This window comes from Topomyia yanbarensis, chromosome 1 (assembly GCF_030247195.1).
Source record: "Topomyia yanbarensis strain Yona2022 chromosome 1, ASM3024719v1, whole genome shotgun sequence".
NCBI lineage: Eukaryota > Metazoa > Arthropoda > Insecta > Diptera > Culicidae > Topomyia > Topomyia yanbarensis.
Genome location: NC_080670.1, coordinates 193,464,476 through 193,483,566, shown reverse-complemented (window position 1 = coordinate 193,483,566; position 19,091 = coordinate 193,464,476). Strand labels below are relative to the sequence as shown.

General features: G+C 40.4%; 1 protein-coding gene across 3 annotated transcripts in view; it reads left to right on the top strand.

Annotated features, from left to right (window-relative positions):
- The window catches only part of LOC131685733 (glutamate receptor ionotropic, kainate 2), a 245,096-nt gene extending 226,591 nt beyond the window's left edge, over window positions 1-18,505 (top strand). For 2 of the 3 annotated variants that reach the window (XM_058969655.1, XM_058969647.1), the window contains exons 13-18: window positions 9,369-9,567; window positions 9,622-9,853; window positions 9,923-10,038; window positions 10,110-10,265; window positions 10,477-11,292; window positions 17,549-18,505. In XM_058969655.1, coding sequence (XP_058825638.1) covers window positions 9,369-9,567; window positions 9,622-9,853; window positions 9,923-10,038; window positions 10,110-10,265; window positions 10,477-10,521 — 748 coding nt within the window. In that variant the 3' untranslated portion in view covers window positions 10,522-11,292; window positions 17,549-18,505. The remainder of the gene's footprint in view (window positions 1-9,368; window positions 9,568-9,621; window positions 9,854-9,922; window positions 10,039-10,109; window positions 10,266-10,476; window positions 11,293-17,548) is intronic. The other variant, XM_058969664.1, reaches the window with a different exon arrangement.
- Window positions 18,506-19,091: the final 586 nt, after the last annotated feature.

Here is a 19,091-nt window from a genome sequence, read left to right as displayed (position 1 = left end):
GAGGAGCTGAGCCCAGGCTAGACTCCTCGTGGGAGTGATGATTGCATTATGTTGATTGTTATGCCAGAAAGCACCAGCAATAATGGCCCTGGAACTACTCGGCGCGAGGGAGGCAGGATGCGGTGATGGTAATGGATGGGAAAAAGAAATTGAAGTGAATTTCTTCGAGATACTCCTTCTTATGTACCAAATAACCCACCACGTCTTCCTATCAAAAAAAAAAGTACGGAAAGAAACTGTTGCTATCTGCTCAATGCAGTGCATCCGAATAGAACTGTTACTATCGGGGTTGCTTTTGTACGCTCTGAAATGCTCCCGGTTGGGTGGTCAATTTATCTGGAATGAAAGTTTGGTTACAACGTGCAGGAGAGGCTTTCAATAGCAACGATTTGGAACAGAGTGATTGTACTCCAGGCGCTCCGGGTGAATAGTGGTTCTTTGTCGTGTTTCGATAGGAGAAGACTTTCATTCTGATAAGGCCAATTCATTTTCTAACCAAACCGAGGTCGTAGGTTTAAATTTTAGGTTTGATAGCACAAAGATCGATTCTTCGCCAGAGAACTGAAAATGATTGCTTGGATTCTGCAATACCAATCAAAAGAAAAGAATCACGGCTAGAATGACTTCAAATCACTTACCAACATTACCGATTCAACGAGTCGGTTGATTCGAGTAAGCTGTACTGCTTTCGATGGAATCGTCAATCAAAATTGCATACTTTTCGCCTGGCTGGAACTATTGCAATCCATTCCTACTTTACTACACTCTATTTTCGATTTCCCCTGACTGGAACTGTATTCCAATGTCAGAAACAAACCAAACGAAGCATGTAGGGAGTTAAATTGAATTTCCAGTTCGTCTTTGATGAACTGCTCTACTACTTTTGCTGGATCTAGTATGCGCTGCTCATATTCGGAATTTATTAACGTTTTCCACTTAGGTATGCATCGGTTGCTTGTTTGCTGCAATAATGCTGGAATAATCAAACAATAATGTCAATGTATGGTTAGCCAAAGACGGCACTGCAAGCAGATATTCGAACTACTACAAAACATGGCTTTTTGTTAGTTTCAAATTAACGTGTCAAACCCAAGTAGATATTGTGGCCACCAAACTTTGCCCGCGAATGCAAAAGTTTTCAAACATTTACGAAGTTTGAAACTCCTCTTCTAAACTCCACCACTCCATGCCCATTCTACCACCTGCAAACGCCTACTTTGTAGCAACAAAAAAACCATCCTGCCAACTTTCATCAAATTAAATTATTGACAGCACTGTTAATCAATTGGTGAATGGCCAACTGGACCCCGAACCACGTAGACCAAAGCAACATAAATTATTAATCGGTCGTGCGAATTCCGCCCTGTTCCCCACATTTTTTTTGCTGTTTTATGTTTCGAACTCAATCCGGAGCAAGTGCCATTGTGTTCCCCCAAACCCACGGTCCCTAACGCGCCATAAATTTAATACGGTGAATAATGATTTGGTAAGCGGGTGTATGTTTTTTGTTTGTACGAGAATACATTTGTATACGTACGCATTGGCGATGCGGCTGTTGCACATTTCCAGAGCAAATCGGCCAGATAACGCGCAGAGGTAAAGCCCGAATACTCACCACCCAGTGACATCGTCCGATTCCCTTAACAGCCATCATCAGTGCTTTCTTGCTTCTTTTTGCTGGGGTAGGAACCGAATACGAACCCCGAAACGCATTGTAAATTTTTATCGTTTTTTTTAATGGAGCGGTATAAAATGAGCTTTTGAAAGATGGTTCCCTGTCCTGGTTTAGGGAAAGCTAGCAGCCCCCCATCTGTTTGTGTTGTGAAAGCGGCGCTCACCAGAGATTCTGCCAGATTACTTATTAATACAATTTAAGGTGGAAAATTCCGTTCGAGCGGTGGAACTTTTATGGTTATGTTTGATGTTGTTACAGTGCGGATTAGGGTGGCAGAACAAGTTCTCGCCTGTATAACTCAGTCAGTCAAGGTACTGTTGCAAGGCTTTCCGTTCCAGCTGAGCCAATGGTTGGTGTGAAGATATTGCTATTTAATACGCTGAGTTAATCAGAGGAAGTATTAGAATTCTGTTGTATAACATTGTAATTTCAATCCCGAATACAGAGCATTTGGGAAATTTCAGAAGTTATCCAAAAGATTTTAGATTTGTAGGGATTATCTGGTATTTCACAGGTGTCCGAAGATTCCAGAAGAATTACGTACATTCCACTAAGACCTCCGTTCGCGTATATATTGTGTAGAAGATCTCCAAAAACACTTCTGAAGTTGTAAACACTACAGAAGATTACAGAAGAGTTCAGAAAGCATCAAATGATTTCCGAAGTTTTCAGAAGACTCTAGAAAAATTTTGATTCCTAAAAGTTTCTAGAATATTTTCGAAGACTCTCGCAAGGTTTCTGATAAGCTAAGCAGAAGATTTTATACGATTCCAAAAGACTTCAAAAGACTCCAACTTATTTCAACAGATTTCCAAAGACTTTAAAACATTTTAAAAGCTCTCAAAAGTCTTCGAGAGACTTCAGAAGATTTCAGTATGCGGCTGGAGACTTTTACGAAGTTCTCGATAGATTTCAGTATATTTCAGATCGTATTAGAAGGTTTTATAAACTTTCTGATGAATTAGTAGATATATGAAGACTTCTGCTGGCTTCAGCAGGTTACAAAAGACTTCCGAGGATTTTAGAAGATAGTAAAATGATGCTGAAGAATACTTCAAAATATTTTAGAAAATATCGGAAAACTTCAGAATATTTGAGAAGGTTTCGGTAGAATTTTGAAGAATCTAGGTAATTTGGAGCATTTCTGTATATATATATTAATACTTCGGATAGTTTCAGATGATTTCAGAAAACTTAAAAGTCTTCAGAAGATTCCAGAAGACTATTTCTGAAGCATGTGTTCAATGCCCAAAGACTTTAAAATAGAAACATCTCGGAAAATTTCAGTAGATTTAAGAAAAATTCTGAGAAAATAAGGTTTCAGTAGCTTAAAAAATGCTTCTATTAATTTAAGAAGATCTCAGACAGCTTCAGAAGATTTCCGAGATTTAATAGGATTTGGGAAAATTTCAGAAGATTTATAAACATTTCAGAAAATTTACGAAGATTTTGGATGATTCCAGAAGGAGTCAGACTTTAAAAAGCTTCAGAGATTTTCGAAAACATAAGATAACCTTAGAAGTTATCAGAAAGTCTTAAAGTAATTTAAAAGTTTTGAGAAGACGTTAGACTAGTTTGAAATATAACCGAGACTTTAAAATATTTCTAAAGGTTTTAGAAAATGCCAGAAGACTTCAGAAAACTTGAAGATTTTAGTTCGTTTCTGTTATGTCAAAAGATTGAAGAAGTTTTCAGAAGATTTCAGAAAATTTCAGTGCATTTCTCGTGAAACATACGACTACGGCGTTATAGCCCAAATTCTCTTTGATAGGAAATTCAAGACGAATTGTTACTGGCCGAACACAATTCACTGCAGTTAATGAAAGATAAAACTTTTTTTATTTGTGTACTACACAAATCTGTGGGTGGCGAGTAGCGGTTTGTCCGGAATTTTCAATCAAAGTGAACTGTGACAATTGGCTTATACGCTATTATCATATGTTTATATTTTTGAAAACTGCTAAGGCATCTGGAAGTATTCATAAGAAGATTCCTGATAATTTCGTCAAGATTGTAGAAAATTTCAGAAGCTTATTGACTAAAGATCTTCGAAGATTTGGTAAAACGTCAGCAGATTTGAGTAAATTATATATAACTCCTAAGAAGATTGAAAAATTCCCGCAGATATATGAGGACGTAATAATTTCAGAAGATTTCAGAAGACTAGAGGGTTTCAGAAACGTTTCTGAAATATGTCAAAAGACTCCAAAATTTTTCCAAAGATTTCAGATAACTCTCAAAAACTTCAGCAGAACTCGTAAATTTTCAGGATTGTGGAAGATTTGAGAAGATTTCCGAGAATTTCAGAAGAAATAGAAAAATAAGAACGCTTATAAAAGTTTTAGAAGATTTTGTACGATTTCAAAAGATTTAGAACGTTAACGAAGACTTCCACAGAATGAAGAAGAATTAAGAAAACTTCGAAAATTTTCAGTAGACTTCTGATAACTTTCAAAAAAATACAGAAGACTTCGAAAGATTTCTATTTGAATCCCGTAGACTTTACCAGATTTAAAAAGATCTTAGAACTTTTCAAAAATCTTCAGAAGATTTCAGTAGATTATTGAAGATACTCGAGGAACATGGGAAATTTCTGCAGATAGACTTCTGATAATTTCAGAAGCGGTAAATATTTCTGAAAATTTCATAGGACTCCAAAGGTTTTCCCAATATTTCAGAAGAACTTTCGAAGACTTCAGTAGAACTCGTAAGATTCAAAAGATTTTTGGAGATTTTCAGTATACTCAGAAGAAACGGGATACTCAATTTAGAAGATTTCGTAAGACTCGAGAAAATAAAAAAAAATTAAGACAACTTCCACAGATCTGAGAAGATTTAAGAAAACTTCGGAAGATTTTGTTAGATTTCAGAAGACTTCAGCAATCTCAAGATTTCATGAGACCTCAGAAGATTTGAGAAGACTGCTGAAGATTTTACAAATTTTCAGAAGACTTAAAAAATTTTAGGTACCCGAAGACTCCAGACGACTTCAGAAGCATATTACAAATTTCAAACCGGTTCAGGATATTTCTGATTAATTGAGAAGACGTCAGAATATCTTAAAAAAAATATAAAAAGATCTAGGAGAAACTTCAAAACATGTCAGAAGACTTCAGACGTAATAAATAAGAATCTAACTAACCCACAAAGCAAAGAAAGAAAAGATGAGCAAAAATCACGGACGAATCGTCGAGACTAGACTCTAGCCTCTGTCCTTGTAAACGATTATCTGGCATAGCCAAAATCGACTGAGAGCTCTCCTGCTCCCTGAGACTTATATTCTTGCAGCCTGGGACCGTTTCCCCTGTTATTCGCACCACTGCCTATAATCACTCCTTGGACTTACGCACGTCCATTTTCCTCTTTACGTCACCTGTGACCTATGACCGAACGCACCCGTTCGTTCGTTCACCCGTCACAATAGCCGTCAACTGAACCGTTTCACTCGGCCGAGCATACAGTCTCTACTATCACCACGAGTCCATACAAGGGTTAAATTCATTTGGACTAGCCGCTTGACTACCCGCGTGCTTGATTCGTGTTCCTCTAGAGTTGTCGTGGTGGTGACGTCTCTTTGACCAAAGAAGACCTGTGAAGCCGTCTGAGTTATGAATTCACCGTACTGAGATGGTTATCCAGAATAGGAGCATTAGACCGACATGTCACGCATTGGGAGTTGGCGCTACTCAAAGCAAAAAACGTTTACGTACGGGTTAAACTTGTTCCTGTTGCTTTTGATTTATCCAGCCTGTTTTCCTGCGCTTGTCCGTTTTCGATCGCTACGATTATGGAGAATCTGGAAGGCTCTATGTTCTGCGTGTTATATCTACGTTTCCTACCGCTCCGGTTAGTCTGGTTTGGAAGGCTCAGCTGTTTTACCTTTGTATTCAACAGACACGATCCTGCTGCCTTTGCTAGAGGTCATGAGTTTCAACTCCCTGCCCGTATCCAGTCTGCAGGGTACGATTATACCCGAATCGGGAAGGACTCACGCGGTTGTTCTTGCTCATCTGCTCTGAAGCGGCTTTCCTCCGAGCCTAGTTTTCTTTGTGTGTGGAAAGCCCAGAGGGGTTCAACTTCATCGACCAGAGAAATAACTCTAGGTCCTACCGAGGCTTCCTTCAAAAGCTTAAGCTTAGTTCTATGATTTTCTTCTTCTCTAGCCATTCCGCTACTCGTTTTCTCACACTTCGCAAACGGCTAGCGTTCTAGGTCCCCGCTCCGTCTTTTCCTCCAGCTCTTTGTGGCTGGACAAACCGCTAGGTTCCAAGATGGGGAGGTGGTTTATGAAGTTGTTGTTCGTCGTAAATCGACATAGGCACGATTTTTCCCGATTGTCAACCGGTGTTTTGGAGCTTTCGCTCGTGGTTAGCGGGTTGTAACTTAAAAACATAGCTGGAGAAATAGCCTCTATTCGCCCTTTAGGTCTTCCGCCTGGTACCTTTCGAGCTTTCCGGATGAAATATCCGTCAGTTCGTATAGGTTGATCCACAGAACATTCCGGGTTCAGTTTCTGGTTAATGTGATCCACCTTCGATGACAGTCCGAACGATCTTCGCCAAAGTAGATCCTCGACGCTGAAAAAGACCGCTCTTGTGCGCATGTTATACCGTTTCTTCGATATCTCGTATGAATTCCAGATCCGATGCATAATTACTTCCTGAATCCGCTTAGGATTCAGGAATTAATTACACAAACGCAGATCTTGCTCGAGCAATAGATCCTTCTGTGTGTTGAGATCCTATTTCTACAGATCCGTGTGCAGATTCCCTCCCGAAAATCCATGTGCAGATTTAACTTAGCGACCTCGTACTCCGTACTATTGATGCGAGAGACGAAGGAATACTTCTTTTCCCAGGAAGTTCGACATAGTCTCTGTAACTGCCCTTTCCACGGGTTGTGAAATCACGTGCTTGGTGATCCAGTCAACTACTACTAAGATGACCGTGTTACCTTTCTTCGAATGAATGAAATCAACTCCCACGGTGTCATAGCAGGCTTCAACTTTCCCATGCCCAACATCATGCAGAGATTAAGAACATTGATGGCTTCGCATACCTTAAAACTACGTACGTAGCTGTCTATGCCCACCTGGATCTTTAACCAATAAAAGCCTGTTTGAATTTTCTGCAGCTTTTTCTGGATTTCTGGAGACTGAGTCATGAAACTTTCTTACCACCCCTGCTCGTTCGTCCTTTGGAACAACTTTTGTCCACCTGTGCGTGACCTGTTCCAGCTCATCTCTCTACCTGCAATTCCAAAACAGTTCGTTGGTGATTAGTCAGAAGTTGGGGAACTTGTATGGATACTAATCTACGCTTGGTGCTAGTCGGTTGTACCACTTGTCGCCACTTGTGCTGGTGGAGGAAGTCATCGACGCCAAAATCTTCGATAGATGATCTGGTACCAAGTTGTACGATCTCCTACGGTATTTAATTTGAAAATTTGAGGTATTCAACCGTAGAGCCCATCTGCACATCAGCGCTGTCGAACTCATTATCGATCACAGATATGATAAGGACAATACCACATAGCCAAAAAGTACCGTGAACCTGACACCCGCCACGTTTCCGCAGACCTTCTCAATCGCACATATTCCCTTTACGTTTTGGAATAATTTCACGCTCGGATGTCGACAGTTTTCGAGATAAGTACGCTATCGGATGTTCTGCCCCATCTCTCTGGGTTAGTACGGCACCGATTGCGATAGACGGGTCTCGCATTAACTGGTGCAGATACTAGTATTGGCTGCAGCTTGGCAAATGCGTCCTCTACAACTGGCCTCCACCGAAACTTCTTTGCTTTTGCAGGTTCGGTAAGTCGTACGACGATTCTAGCGAAATCTTCGATAAATCTCCAATACCAATTACAAAACCTAAGAATACCTTGTATGTCTTTTCTGTTCTGTGACGATGGAAAAGTCACGGTACAGCGGATCTTCTCGTTGTCCACCTTTCAGTTGTCCTGGGATATTGTAAGGCTCGTTTGTCTTAAACGCTCGGTAACCTTCCTCAGCATTGCCAGATGATCTCCGAGCATCGAGGTAGCGCAACAAATTTTGTTCCAGACCCGCTAAGAGATCCGCGTAATTACCAGAGCTAGCGCTTGGCTTGCTTGCAGTACACAAACTGAACGGCACAACCTTAAACTGGAAGTGGCCTCGACTAGTGACCGTGAATGCTGTAGTCGGTCAAAGGCAAGCAGGGTACGTCCTCGTGTGGAAATGATGCCTGTGGTCACGACCTTACACACTTACATCTAACTTCTCACTATTTGCACAATGTTTGGTTTTACCCACTGTTTGCGTTACAAGTATCTCAGAAGATACTAGAAATTTTCGGAAGATTGCAAAAGATTTCAGAAGACCAGAATATTTTAGGTTTTAGAAGATCCCAAAATTTCTTGAAAATCAAGTTTCAAAAAATTTCAGAAGACTTTAAAAGATCTCATAGAATTACGGTGTATTTTCGAAAACTTTAGAAGATTGCAGCAGATTTCCGAAGACTTTCAAGATCCTCAGAAAGCTTCCGAAGATTTTAGAAGATTCAAGAAGACCTCAAAAGATGTCTGGAATATCGAAGTTTCCTACTTTACAATCTTATAGCATTCCTTTTACGAAGGAGGATCTATGCCTCCAGCATTTGCTTTCAGTCACTCTAACGAGAGATTTGTTCGGATAAATGTTATAGTTTATGGACCCATAAGTAATGAAAACCTCGCTTTTCAGTCCCAGATAGTCACTAAAAATCGCCATCTATCCCTATTATATACAGTTAAAAATCAATCCGATCCCAGTCAAGAAACTAATCAATCGGAAGTCTATCGAAAAATAAGTCCTGCACTGGGTAATAACTAACCCAATCCGACATTCAAGTTCAAAGGCCAATAAAAATTCCAATCAATTCCCAGTTGAATTTAAATGCAGCGATGCTCTCTCCGTGGAATGTATACATCTGTCCGCTGTTTATCTACTCGGTTTTAAAATTTTCCGGTCAGTAATTTTTCATCCATTGTCTCTCGTTTGGACACTGCTGGCTGCCGGTAAGAGTAAATGGTAATCCATTGCAGGGGGAAAACACGAGTGCGCAAATAAATACGGCCACACACACACCGACAAGCGTCCATCGCTGCTGCCGTTTTAAATATTTGCTGTTCATTATATGCCGGCACTGATCTGCTGGTAAACAGGCTATAAATTGGGAATGTGACCAGTCCGAAACGGTATGCTTCCGGTACGCTGAATCGCTATCTTTCACTTTGGGTTTGTTTGAATGAAAGCATTAAAAAAACACAGCTTCTGTCATTAAGCAAAATTACATTGAAGCTCACAAAGTCTCACTCGTTGAATTGGATAGCTTACTTTGATTTTTATAGAACACTTTTGTACAAAAATAAATAAAGACTATTGATAAGAATCGTCATTCATCGGACAAACGTCAAACTCGCCGGAAGACACTATTGTCCAATTCTTTTGTACCGCTGATTCGGCACCTTGCTTTGCTCACGCTCCTCTATTGTTCGTTGTTGTTGTTTCAAAATGTTTCGTCAGCACGTTTCGATATCTAACCTCCTCGACTAACCTCCTAACGATAGCTGGTTCCTATCCTTATTTTTGCAAACACAAACCCGTCTAATGCCACCATGTCTGTCTGTCCATCTCTCTAATCGCCGCTCAAAACGTCACCGATCAAAGGGCCGTCTCCACTCGGATGGTCGCCGGAATGTGGTGGTTCTTTACGCTCATCATGATCAGCTCGTACACAGCCAACTTGGCCGCCTTTCTGACGGTCGAACGTATGGATTCACCGATCGAGAGCGCCGAAGATCTGGCCAAGCAGACCAAAATCAAGTATGGAGCGCTGCGAGGCGGCAGTACCGCTGCATTCTTCAGGGTAAGCTTAGTTATCGTTGGATCAGAATATGTCAATCGACTATTACCGTTTCAGGACTCCAACTTCTCCACCTACCAACGGATGTGGTCCTTCATGGAATCAACTCGCCCGTCGGTGTTCACCGCCAGCAACATCGAAGGAGTCGAACGGGTCGTCAAGGGTAAGGGCAGCTATGCGTTCCTGATGGAGTCCACCTCGATCGAGTACGTTATCGAACGGAACTGTGAACTGACCCAGGTCGGTGGGATGCTTGACTCCAAGGGTTACGGGATCGCGATGCCACCGAGTAAGGACTGGTGACCCGTGGTGATGTCTAACCGTTCCCGGTTAACCTGAGTTCTTGTTTTTCCGACAGATTCACCATTTCGAACAGCCATCAGTGGAGCCGTACTCAAACTGCAGGAGGAAGGTAAGCTGCACATTCTGAAAACACGCTGGTGGAAGGAAAAACGGGGTGGCGGCTCCTGTAGGGTAAGTACTATTAGAAGTGTGCAGATGCTGTCGTAGGAGTCGATTGACAAACGTTTTTTCGTCAATCGCAGGACGAAACATCGAAATCCAGTTCTACCGCGAACGAACTCGGCCTGGCGAACGTGGGTGGAGTCTTTGTAGTGCTCATGGGAGGAATGGGAGTGGCTTGCGTTATCGCTGTATGCGAATTTGTGTGGAAATCAAGAAAGGTAGCCGTCGAAGAGCGGGTAAGTTCAACAAACAGAAGTTAACTATACGTAGGAGTACGGAAATCAACGCTCATCTCATTTTGCTTTTCCCATCTGTTTCGTTCTCTCTCTCTCTCTCTCATCACATTCTTTCTCGTTCTCGTGCGTATGTCAAATGTACGCCAATACGCATACTATTTCGATACGACAAATTCCTTCTGCGAATAATCCCTCGCACGGTCCTCCACAGGTAACCTACCAGAAAAAGCATCCCAAAGAGTGTAGATTCGACTGAACTGAACCTCGCTACACACAGATAGGGAAACACGTACTTCAGAAAGTTTTTTTTTGCAAATTCAATGTCAGAACAATAAGGGTTGTGCATTCCCATTCGATTTTGGTTTAGCGAACTTTGGAAATTTTCTATAGAGCTAGATGTGTACGTACTACGCGTCTTATTTATTTGCACATTCGCGAATTCACCAAACTGATTGGTTTTTAAAGGGAAAATGACGTCTAGCTACGGTAACGAAACTCTGTGTATAGCACCTAAAATTGGAAACCGTCCCAACTTTACCATTGACTTTTGTTTTCCACCATCCACACACCCTTAAATGTATCGAACAATCAATTTTATTAATCAGCCAAATCAGGCAATGAGTGAAAAAACCTGACCGACCCCGCTACATTCTAAGCTTCTTTCTTCGGATATCTTTTACCAGAAGCAGCAGCTATACTAGAATATCACCCAACCCCGTAAACACACACAATCCCCCCAAAAAAAGCCCCATCCGTCAGCACGAAATCCAAAATGTATTGTGTGGCGATTTTTCTTCTCTTCTCACCATCACGAATACTGCGACGACGTCGAAAAACAAAACGAACATACAAAAAACGCAACACTGATGACGCACACGTAACGTCGATCGAAATAACAACAAAAAAAACAAAAAAAAAACACAAACAACCAACCATCCGAACGAACGCCATTGGAAACTACGTAATCATCACTCTGAATGCGGGATTCGCTTTCCGGATGGCTGGCAACACCAATGATCTGCAGGAGGTGAGTAAAGGATCTAATCAAATTACATTTAGAAAAAGTTCATTTTTGTAAATTAAGATATATTGAATACCTGTCTGCTTGGGTATAATTTTGCTGTTGCCCATTCAAAACCCCACAAAATGTTTCCGTCATACTTTCGCATATGTGATTTTTAAAGTGATGAAAATAAAATGAAATAAATCAGAAATGACTTTTTAACTTACTTATAGCGTTTTCGTTTTTACTTGGTGCTACACCGGTGTAGTGCAAAAAAGAGATAGACTGATTACACCCAAGTTTGAATGAGTGTAGCACCGACTACACCGGTGTAGTGCACGTCAAAAAACGAAGACGCCATTAGAGTTGCTTTCAATTTTTGTACTATTTACCTGTAATCTACCTGTAATGACAGCTATCAAATCGGTCAGGTTTAAGATGACATTTCGTTTTTCCAAGCACAAACACTATCACATACTCTGCTTTGAAACACTCGAGATAATTTCACTTTTATTTTTTCTATTTCATTTTTACCTGTGGATATTTTCCATCATCAATTGCAAATACACTTCCGGCTTAGAACCAGTAATCCTCACAGATTACTGCTTGCAGCCTGCTTCAATCTAGAAAACGATTCCGCATACAGCTGACAAGTGACATCAACAACCACAAACACCACTCATTAACAGCCCACTTCGATTAAAATCCATAATCGACAATTCACTAGCCGAATACAGAAACGAACACCATTTCTCTCTTATTTTTTCTTCGCTTCAGCGCTTGCTGACAACTACTCCCGCTCGCAGCAATTATATGCATAATCACGATGGAACATGTTGCGCGTGCAAAATGGCTTCCACGAAATTCACACACATATTTTTCTGTGGGCTTTTGCTTGATCTCGGATGCGATCTTTTTGCTCTGCCTTCAATCAGATAGCTGAACTCCCGGTTTAGCAACCTTTTCAGCTCGAAAATGAAAACGGTATCACACACTAAAGCACGGATTGAGTGGATGTTTCTAATGATTAAAAACCGCACACTTACCCGCTTTTCGCTAAGCAAAACACTAGATTAAAACAACCGCCGAACTATAGATTTAAACTCCCGATTCGTGATACGTTTGCTACAGAAAAATACACTTTTCAATTCGTACGCGGACACCAGTTAATTGCGGTGGGAAAGCGAATTTGGCAAAACAAACCGAACCGGAACGCGATCGCGAATGAACTGAACGAGAAAGAAAGTCGAACCGTGTCGGGTGCACTGCACTGATTCGAATGATCGAGAAGCGCGAAGCTTTAAAGTGATTATAGGGTGCCCAGAATTTTACTTCTATTGGCTCTCAAACGTGAAACTCACCCGATCGACGAGCCAACTAGATTTCATTATTGGTACCAGTCAAACGATGATAAAAATATTTTCTTGCATTGATGATGTAGGACGGTTGTACTATTTTAATTGTTTTAAGATAAACAATACATAGTTCCACAAAAAATTTAATTACAGGTGATAAGAAAAAACTCGTTCTTTCGTTTGGCACCAATACATTCAGTCGAACTCGATATTTTATTACGAATTATTGAGATCCGGAATTATTTTTGTATTGTTGAGGTTAGGTCGGTTGATTTAGATACGGAAAATGTTTACTTAGAAATTGGATTTATCAGTGGATAACCTCGACTTTCAATACCTGCACTCTTTAATCCAGTGATTTTCGCCCACTATCGTGTTTTTATTGAGATTTCAATCTCTAAATTTCATTTTAGCATAAACTGAAACCGGAAGAACGAATTCTTAGTGGTGTATCAAGATATTTACCATCAATATATTTTTCAAACGTAGGAAACATATTTTCTTCATCATTTTTTTTTCATTAGATGAAATCACATTTGATTATAATTTTGATTGAGTTTATGAATTTCAAAATTTGATTTTCAATGAGTTTTGACAGTTGAAAGTAAAAACATCATCATTGCACTTTCATGCCATCTTGCGGTCTACATCCAGCTTTAGATCGCGAATAGATTTATCGAAAGAATTTTTTTCCGTTTTGTGATTTTCTGAATTTATTGCTTTATGGATTTATTATGCATTTGTTTTTCGTTCATTTTTGGGTTTTGTTTTGTAATACTAAATCCTTTTAGGTTGTAAAATGTGCGTTTTTACTGCAGATCTCGGACTTAAAAGCTGTTATTCAAAAGAGACTCATACACTATACACTAGAAATATATCAAACGTTTTCAGAACAACCTTTCGTATTGTTTATAAACTCAAGTTCCACCAGTTTCCGAGAGATCCGCTAGCGCGGTTATTGTGGATTCGGTTCTGTGTGCGGAATGATGCGGAAATTCCTCTTTTCAAAAACAAACCGAGTAACAGGCTGTGTAGCGTAACCATGAAAATATTTTGAACTTCACGTAAAAATTATCTTTGTTCCAGTACCGAGTAAGTTGGAAGTACTTTGGAGCAAACTGGGAGCAGGTCACTAGACGTGCTTCCTTCCCATTCCTGCTAGAAACTGCAAAACGAGTGCAATCCACTGCCCCGGTGTTTTTCAATGAAAATCGACACAACCGAAACAAAACTAATGTTTTGGCAACATTGGGCGGAAGGGGTGTGTCATTTTCAGAGTTAAAAATAATCGAAGCTCTTTTTTGACGGCTGAAAATGAACCTGATGCGACTCGTGGTGAATAGAAAAATTATTCATTCAAAAATCTATGTTAGTCATGTTTTCAAGCGGCGGAAAAGCTTATAAAACAACAATTATCATCGCTTACATTATGCCAGGGCCTACTTTGATGCGTTTGACTCGTTGCTGCACGGTCGCTTCGTGTAATAATCGGAGACGAATGAAAATCGGCATGGATGAATGGGCGGTTTGTTCAGTTGTCGTTTATGATCAATTTTCATTCAGTGAAATTGAATATTTGTAACTCTGGTCATTTTCTACAGGAATTAGAAAAATATAAGAAGAGATGGAAAAATAAACCAGCTGGCGGATCATGTCCTAGGTTACGGCTATTCACGTTTTGCTTGTAGTGTTTCCTCTTCGCTGATCTCTGGATAATAAAAATGCTCGTAGTAAACGCCGTCGAAGGGGACTCGGAATTGCATCGAATCGCTAACATAATCGTATCGTAATCGTTCACTACGGTTGTTGATCTTTTGTCTGATCGAAAAAGAAGCTTTTGAACAGCCGGAGTCGAGTGCCTATACAAAGCTAAAAATAGGTTTGTTCCAGTACCAGGAGAAACTGGAAGTACTCCGGAGCAAACAGGGAGAAAATCGTTTCTGTACTATCTTCTTCTCTTTTTTCTTCTTCTGGTGGCAAACCGGAGTAAAAAGGAGCAAGAATTTTTTGCTCCGGAGCAACAGGGAGTAACTTCCATGTACTGGAACAAACCTAATGTTGAGACAAAAATTGGAACATTTACGAATATTGCACAAAACTGGCGTCACTGCGACTCACGAAATCACCCATCAGCCCGGTCAAAAAAAAATGTGGACGAACATGCCCTGTCAAAAAAAATGTGGACGAACATGGTCAGTCGATTTAAAAAGTTTGACGTTTGACTCAACTCGCCTGTGCTAATTGCCACTAGAAACAAATGCAATTTGCGAATGCGATTTAAAGGCAATTTCAACACTTAGACCAATTTCCTGGCGGCTGAAAAGAACTTGGTTGTTTTTGCGTTTTTCAAACATGACGGTTCATGTTTGGCTTAAGCTTAAAATAGTTTTTTTAAACAATTGGCGTGTTCTCGCTTGTATTTTGTTTGTCTAGTGCACTTCATTTAGCCAAGGAATGTGGAAAATTATGGAATCGTGTGTAAATATAGTGGAACAACATCTCTGATCTAGAGTCTTAATGAACGTAAGATTGTGATAAGTTTTGGAGTGCAATACCAATTTCACCATTGATTCTTCCTATAATTTGGTAGTGATTACCTAGTATACTGATAAGTTTATGGGAGTAGATAATGAATCCGAAAATAAGTATTATTTGTAATTTTCATATTATGCAATTAAGTGCGATTAAATGGTGCGTTCCCTGGGCGATTTGGGGGCGATTTAAGGGCGGGTAGGGTGGCAAAAAATGACGGTGGCAAATCGCCAAAATGTTGCATTTGAAATAGCCCCCTACTTTCCAGTAAATTGATGGGCAATTAGCGCATCCGAGTTGGCAAATGGCCCCCCGTTAGCCAGCAACTTGCCCTTTTTGGCTGGGGTTGGGCACCGCCTCCTGAGTTAAAACTCACATTCGCTTGCTCATCCACCGAATCTGCAACGAGTTTTGATGGGTTCTTCAACTGGTATCTATTTTTTCAAGGGTGCGCCTGGTTCCCACCACGTTCACACAGAAAACAATATTGGTAAAAATAAGCGTGTTCCGCTCTTAGCAAAAAACAACCGACGCATTCGTAAATTGCATTTGTTCCTAGGGGCAATTTGCACAGGCGAGTTGAGTCAAACGTCAAACTGCTTAAATCGCCTGACCATGCTCGTCCGCATTTTTTTTGACCGGGACGTTACAGCAGAAGGAGACCCAGTTAAACTCATTCCGGAACCGGTTCGGATTTCCGAATGTAGTCATTATGGATTCCAAATCAAATGCAACAACCGATTCCGACTCAGAATCGGTTGTTGCATTTGATTTGGAATCCATACTGACTCCATTCAGGATTCCGAATCAAATTCCGAATGGTTTGACCGGGGAAGTGAGGTGAGCACTAATGGCGCGTTTTAACTCTCGTTGCCTTGGTGATCAGCGACTCCTCCGTTTGGGTACGAAAAATTAGAGTAGATTCTCCGTTTTAGATTCGCACAAAAACGTTCTATTGGTCGGAGCTAGAGGACACGATCGATCTTGACGAACTCTTCTGCTAACAATTCTCATATTGTTCAGGGACTCCCGGTTCAAAACGCGGAACGACAAGACCATCTTTCCCTCCGTCTATGTCAGCAGTTTCTGAAGCACTTTACGGTCGCTTAGCACCGGTTTCCGTTCGACGCCTTTATCCAAATAGTGTAAATGTGGATTCGGCTATATCCGACGGACACGAAGTGTCTTACGATGTCTTCGAGCTGAAGCTGGCAGTACGCACACACCATCTAGCGTAGCTGTTAGACTGTTTTAGCCATTGCTGCTGCAAATCCACTGATAACGCTGTAATTTTTTTTATCGGTGGATTCACCACCAGATGGCAGGGTAATTGCATGAACAATCGCTGTAATCGGTCCATTGTTTAAATGTTACGGGATCATGAGGGGTTATTATGGGTTTTTTGGTTGTTCGGGATTCATATGCCAGTAAAAAAGGTTAATTCCGTAAAATGAGTTGAAATGTTCATGTAAAAATGAATGTAAGCGATATCTTTTCCTAGGCTGTGAATTATTTGACATTTTTTCAACTTGGTAAAAATCTGACAGTTCCAAGAAAACTCTGCGGAACAGTTCAATAGATGAAATTTTAAATGCAAAGTAGGAAGATAGGTGGAAGCATTTTCTTCTGCTTGAGGTTGCCAGAAAATTTATAAAAAATAAGTATACGAGAATAGACCTTGTACCAATCTGTGTTTGGGTCAATTTATTATACGGGAGTCATACTATCATACATTTATTTATTTTATTCTTAGTTTTTCACTTGTAAATAAATAAACAAAAAAATTAAAGACAAATGTTTACGCCTCTAGTGCTACCTGGTTTGCACGGCTGTCAACTTCAAATTAGTGTTCATCTGTGAACATTGTAAATCGTTCGCTTTCAAGGTTCAATTTAACCATTCGAGAAAACTACTATCAAATTTAAAAAAAAATCCAACTGGTTCTCAGACTAAGTCAAAGATAGGGGCTGGCATAGCGTAGTTGGTAAATCGATTGCCTTGTACGCAGCTCACCTGGGCTGGATTCCCAACCCCACACATAGGATTAGATATTTTTCTAACCCGAAATAAGAGGCGAATGATCATAAGCTTAAAATCTCTATTATTAACATTAAAAAAAATAAAAAAAAGTTCAAAGATATCATCAAGCATTATTCGCTCGGGTTACATTGAGAAATCTGCCTGAAAAAAACAGCTACTACAACAAAATACGATTTACGATTAGTAATTTCAGAATTATACTAGATTGCTTGTACTAATCTAATATCCTTGACCTGATGTACAGTCCTGTACTGACAGATTTTCGTAACCAATAAAACAATAAATTACAAATTACTAATCCATTATTTACTCTCCTCCGTTTTCTCTACTCTCCCGAACTTTGAACTATACAGGTCTCGCTCTGTTCGGAAATGGCCTCCGAACTGCGCATCGCACTCAAGCGCAACCGCTCCAAGGCGCCGAGCCACAACACCACCCTGCGTACATCCAGCAGCTCCCGAGCGTCCCCGAAAGATTCCGAACCGTCGTCCGAACATCGGTTCCATCCGCTCGGCCCACCCTATGCACAGTACGAATTCGATCCGAAGGTGGCGGTCGGGCAGTGAAGCGTTCCGCTCTAATCTCCACATAACCACTGCGACACTGCTCGGACAGTCACATATGATACAAACACCACGAAAGGCGGATCATTCCGTTGCGATTTCAGACGCCAGAACAAAACAAGACGAAATGTTCAGCGTTCAGTGTTAAAATTAATCCACATATTGTACAAGCTCGATTCCCGCAGGGAAGACAATTGTCACATGATACAAATACTTTTTGTCGTATAACCTCCAATTAGATGCCAACAAAAATCTAAACCGTGTTGCCAAGGCAAATTTATATTTCGTTTCTGTCACGAGCAAAAAGATAGGACTACTAATAGCAGCCGTATGCTGACCATCTAAATCATGTGTATCGATTGTTGAAAAATGTCAAATCCGATGTAAACAGTTCGTTATTGGTAAAAAAATACACTGGAAGAGATTTCTTTTCGCTAAGCAATACGCCAAGCAACATTCATTGTAAACAAATCAAACAAACAAACAAAAAATACATTTCGTCAAATCAACCAGCATATTTAAAAGTAAAATTTAATAAACAAAAAAACAGTGTTTCGACATGTTCTAAAACAAACAAACCCATTTCAGTTGTAAATTTTTCGATCATCTCAAAGGGTGTTTGTAATTAGATCCTTAATGTAGCTCACACCCAGCCCGAACCTTTTCCCAGAGAAGATGAATATGAAGGGGGAAGTAGTCGAGCGATACAAAAGAATAAACATTTTTTCAATTTTGTAAACAATTGTATTGATTGATGTTTTCTTGTTCGTAGTGCAGTGGAGTTGCTATCCGAAAAAATCCGTTGTCGCGGCCTCATGAACAATTTACACGATCCGTCATTCTTCTGTCAGCGATAACACACGTTAAAGCAACATCAAAATTAGTTTGGAGACATCAACATAAGCGTGACAGTAAAAATTTGGAACTGTGTCGTACCGTTACCGTTATTTTCCATTGACGTGTGAATCGCACTTCAGCCAATGTTCACGAGATAAGCTTACTAGGATAAAGAAAAATTTATGCAGCTACAAATATTGAATGAGAGCTTCGATCCGTGGACAGCAAGAGGAAAAACGAAAATCGTCGCAGCGCAGCGGACCCGTCTGTCATTGATTCGAATGCGGGGCTAGTCATAAATGTTACGACTACGAGGGCTCCTGAGGGGTTTTATGTGCCAATTTGCTTCCGTTTGATCTCCAACCGGAGCATACTTCGAACACGTACCACCGCCGCTGCTGAGCTAGTTGAGCATGGATCATTATTATGGAACAGATAAAAACCAAGCTGGTTTCAAACGGCAAGCTGCCGGATAAGCTAGCACGGATGGTACTGA